Source organism: Plasmodium inui, assembly GCF_000524495.1.
Source record: "Plasmodium inui San Antonio 1 unplaced genomic scaffold supercont1.3, whole genome shotgun sequence".
Classification (NCBI taxonomy): domain Eukaryota; phylum Apicomplexa; class Aconoidasida; order Haemosporida; family Plasmodiidae; genus Plasmodium; species Plasmodium inui.
The window spans coordinates 482,031-486,829 of NW_008481837.1; the positions used below are offsets into that span (position 1 = coordinate 482,031).

The 4,799-nt window shown below is 43.8% G+C and overlaps 1 protein-coding gene across 1 annotated transcript; it reads right to left on the reverse strand.

The window, feature by feature from the left end:
- Nucleotides 1–1,642: 1,642 nt before the first annotated feature.
- C922_00946 (hypothetical protein) lies at nucleotides 1,643–3,016 on the reverse strand (the record flags this gene model as incomplete). The annotated part of the gene is made up of 1 exon (XM_008816555.1): nucleotides 1,643–3,016. One exon carries the CDS (start codon nucleotides 3,014–3,016, stop codon nucleotides 1,643–1,645), a length of 1,374 nt encoding a protein of 457 aa, XP_008814777.1.
- Nucleotides 3,017–4,799: the final 1,783 nt, after the last annotated feature.

The window sequence follows — 4,799 nt, forward strand, 5'->3', positions numbered from 1 at the left end:
AACGAGACAAAGGGGGGAGGGGCGCGCACAGGATATGCGAAAGTGGGCCTCTGAGCGGGGGGAAATACCTACACAGCCATGTGTACAAGCACAGCTACACACTTGCCTGATGACACGTTTCCCAAGCGAAAACACAGGAGGGCAGTTAAACTGCAGAACAGGGGGTAAACACACTACTTCAAAATTATGCACAGTTTTTTTTTGAGCATCAGAATGGGTGGTCTTTAAAACATTCCAGCTTTTATTTTCTCATTTGTGAATTTTTTTTTTTTTTTTTTTTTTGCCAATTGGGTAAAGTGCGAGGATCAAACCGAACTTCTTCCGTTAGGTGGTTTTTCTCTCTCCAGATCATGAGTCACCTACTTCGGCGCTACACTGCTACGCATAACACGCCTATTTGTGGTAGTATATCACCCTTGTTGCAACCATTTTGGTTTTTTTTTTTTTTTTTTTTTCTGAGGCTCTCTTCACTTCTCCGCAGTGTGTCCAATCCATCCGCATCTGTTACACATGACGTGCTTCTTAGCGAGTAGCAACACAAGGAAGAAAAGAAAATACCTTTCATCGGGTCCAGTTACATGAGGCAAAAATTGAAGCGGTAGCTTAATTATGCATGGAAAATTTCGCAGTTCCTCTTGCGCTGAAACGGACGTACTACACAGTCGCCATACAGCACAAAAATGAGGGACTCCCCACGGAAGAGGAACGTACCACCGATGTGGATGAGGGGCAAGGTGTAAGTATCCTCCGCTCTAGAGGAACGTAACGCCCGATGAGCGGTGCGAAGGCAGATACTGCTCCCCTTTCCCATATCGAAATAGTAATTTGGAGCAACTCTTAGAATGCACGGAAGGGTTATTCAGAAAATATCATTTAATTTGTTTAGGTAAAGGATGAAGCAGCCATTATAGGTAAGCATGTACATGGGAACATCACCGCCACGTCGCCCTCAAGGAGCGGGGGCATGTGCAAATGTAGCAAAGGGGAAGCTCATTCAAAGGAGGAAAAAAAGTATCAAGAAAGGAGACAAAAAAGGGAAAATAAAAGGGGAAAAAAAAGGCAAAAAAGGGGAGAAAAAAGCAAGGCGTTCATCAAATAAAATCGCGATAACTTCCAACAGCGGGTGAAGCTTTGCAACTGTGTGTGCGCGCCTGGAGGCATTCACAACTTTCGCGCGCTACGGGACTTACGCAGGAAATGTCCAACTTGCGTGCAGTGTTTGTCATGCAGGCATTTCAGCACGGATAGGAAAAAAAAGGAAAAAAAACAAGGAAAAAAAAAGGCAAAAAAAAGAAAAAAAAAAGAGAAAAAAATCAATTAACATACTAGATGGACACACGAGAGGCATATTTTTTTAGCGACAAGATTGACAGTTTTCCTCTGGGGTAAGGAACCTTTTCGAAGAACGAACACGGGGGGGGGTGGAGGTTAAAGGATCCACTTGCAGACAGTGATGACCATGTCTGCGTAGGGGCGGCACATGCATAACCACACAATTTCACCACTACCCCCCCCTTATAGTAAGGTGCCCCCCCCCCACACACACACACTCAGTCAGTCAGCCAGTCAGCCAGTCAGCCAGACAACAAGACAGCCAACCAGACAGCCAACCAGACAGCCAATCAGACAGTCAACCAGCCAGTCAGTACTTCTGCGAACGCAGTTTAATGGCGGGTAAGGGCCCGTCGGACTCGGGCCAGGAGACGGAAATCCCATTTTGAAACAGCATAGGCTTATACTGCGGGATGGGAATGGTCATGATGGCAGAATTCCTGTAATGTTCGATGTTAGCTTTCAGCCCTTGTACTCTTCCCCAAGTAACAGTGCACACTTTGTTGCTTTTAAAAGCATTCAATTTGTAATTATTAAAAAATCGTATGAACAGTTCAGCATAATAGGGATGTATAAAATTGATAAAGGCGTAGCCAACGTTACATTTATTGCGGAAATCAATTGGAAGGTAAAAAAAATCATACAGTCCTTTAAAGTGTTCATTCATCACATTCATGAGCATTTTTTGTGTGTACTTGTTGGGAATATTTCTCAACATCACCGTCGTTAGGATATTGGTGTTGTTATTGTCAAGATTATGAAAGTTGAGAATTGTTCCCAATGGAATGGAGTCTTCACATTTGTACACGACATCATTTGTACTGTTGTCTGTGTGATCACGTTTGGCGCAGCAATTGTTCAGGCGATTACTACTCTTCGTATGAACGTCAGCTTTGTTGGTCCCTTCTTCTAGCGACTTAGTGACAGTCATGGGCCCCCTTGAGGACGTCCCGCCGTTCGGATGGTAACACGGCGAACTGTGCACATCCGTGCTATCCCCGTAGTAGTTACCATAACCAAAGCAATCACATTCCTTTTCGCCACTCGGGCATGTCTTAAAGGGGACGCCCCTTTTTTCTGCGCTGTTACTGGCCTTTTCATTGTTCGTGCCTCCCCCGCGGCGTAGTACATCCCCGTGGTGTAGCACATCCCCAGGACGTAGCACATCCTTGCTGCTGATGAATTCCTCGCTGCGGATGATGCCCCCACCACGAATTATGTCCTCGCTCCGAATTATGTCCTCACTTCGAATAATGGTGAGCTGCTTTATATTGCCAACCAAGTCTGCTTTCTCTCGCGCATCCACGACCTGCTCCTTGTCGCTCCCCAACTCAGAGTTCATGCGAATCATGGTGGTGATGCTATTCAGTTCGCATGCATTCCCCCTATTCTCAAAGCACTTTAAATTTAGCTGATTAATTAAGGCGTATCTTAAAAATTTTTTCTCGTGAATGCCATCTTTGAAGTAGTTCAATTTGTGCTTAATATACACTCGATTCTTTTCATTCGTTAAGAGATTGTTCAGCTTCGCAAAATCATTTTCGTCGTTTCCCTTTCTGTTGTTATACAGCACGTATGGCGAAATATATGTGTTCTTTATGTGGACAGTTGTTTTTTCCTTCCTCTTTTTCTTTACGTCACTTTGCTTGCTTGTGAAATTGCTCTCCCGCAGGTGGCTATTCATTTTGGCCCCCTCTTTTCCTTTGATCCTGTTATCACGGGGGAATACACACAGGGGTGGCTTCCACAGGTAGGCAGGTTTTACACTGGGTTAATCTCCACACACACAGGTAGATTCTACCCCCTGACGCGACACAAATGTTTCAGATTTGGGCGGCAATTGTAACACTTGGAGCTGTTCCACGATTCTCTTTTTTTCTCTCTCCCTCTTCCGTTTTTTCTCTTTCGTTTGTTCTATTCTCTTTATTTTGCTCCTTTAAATTGCTCCTTTATTTTACGTCCTCAGTTTCTTCCCCTTCTTTTTTCTCTTGACCTAGAATTATTCGATGTTAAGCCTGGCTGGTGACCTATTGGGGCTGTTTTCTTTTTCGCTTTATTTTCGATTCGTCACGTTCCTTGGACATGTACAGCGGGGGAGAGGGGAGAATTCTCTATGCATGCACGCATTGGAGGTGGTATTAACATGGGGAAAAAATTGACTCTTTCTTCATAAGTTTTTGCAAGCTTCGCGGAAATGTTAAGGTAGCATTGGGGATGCTACCAAGAAGGCACGCCAGTAGTACTGCAGCGATTTGCTACCATTTGCTGTCATGTTCTGCTATATTATGCCACCTTCCCGAGAAAGAAGTGGCAATTTTTCCCCCCTCTACTGCGCCACTTCTGCTTTCACCAACAGAATTGCAGTAAGACTATTCCGAACGACCGGCGCAATTTTCGGGTGCTGCAAAAAACAAAAAAAAGGCACGGTAAAAGGGGAAATAAAATTGGATGTGTATTTTAATTTTTCCTTTTTCTTCATCTCCTCTTAGGGTACATTGTAAGGATGAAAAAATGGAGGAATAATTTTTACGCGATTTTAATTTTTGCAAATATTTTCAAATCCTCATCTGACAGTTGTCATGTGTTTTGTGGAGTAGGGGCGGGCTCTGAAAGGGTGCCACCTTGCAGGCATTTGCATGAAACGCGCGTTTGGTTACGGGTTGTTTCGCTACCAAGTTGCAACACCGCCATGTAGCGACATTGCCATTTTGTGACCCTACCCAATGGCGGCTTTACCACGTTCTCCACACACACACACCTTCCCCGCAGAGGTACCTCAGCCCATTTCCGCCCTCTGCCGAATTAAGCAAAGGAAAAAATTAAGAAAAGCGAAAAGGGCTTTCCTTCACGCAAGGAACCTTTTGGAACAGCTTCGTGGTGGGGAAGAGATGCCAATACAGAAGTCCTGGAAAAACTAAGTAACAACCAGCCAACACAATGCGGTGAAGTTAAATAGGCGGAGGTGAAATTAGTGGCAGTCCAGCGAGCTGCGAAGAAACGTAATTTAAATAACCGACACACCCAAATGAGGTTCGCTCCTTTTAAGGTAATCCTTCCTTAGGATGAAGAAAAAACTGAGAATTTATCGAAGCAGACATTCTCACCCTATGCACTAAAAAAGATGCGATCGTTTTCTGAAGAGGCATATTTTCACTAAAGAAAATGTATCCATTATGACAATGACTCGAATGGGATGATGAAGACCGAATGCGATGTATGTTTCCTTTCCACGTAAGTAATCCAGTGGAACCAGGAACGGGGACCATAAAAACGATCGGTGCGCACCTTGCTTATACGTTGTCCTTCCAACTGATCACTCCCCCATTTGGGATTTCTTTTTTCTTTTTTTTTTTTTGTTTGTTGGAGAAGTAATGAAACGTTACTGTGCTCTCAAAAAAAAAAAAGAAAAAAAGAGCGACAAATAAATTGGAAAAGTTTTAAAAGTTACATGAGCATAAAAATACATG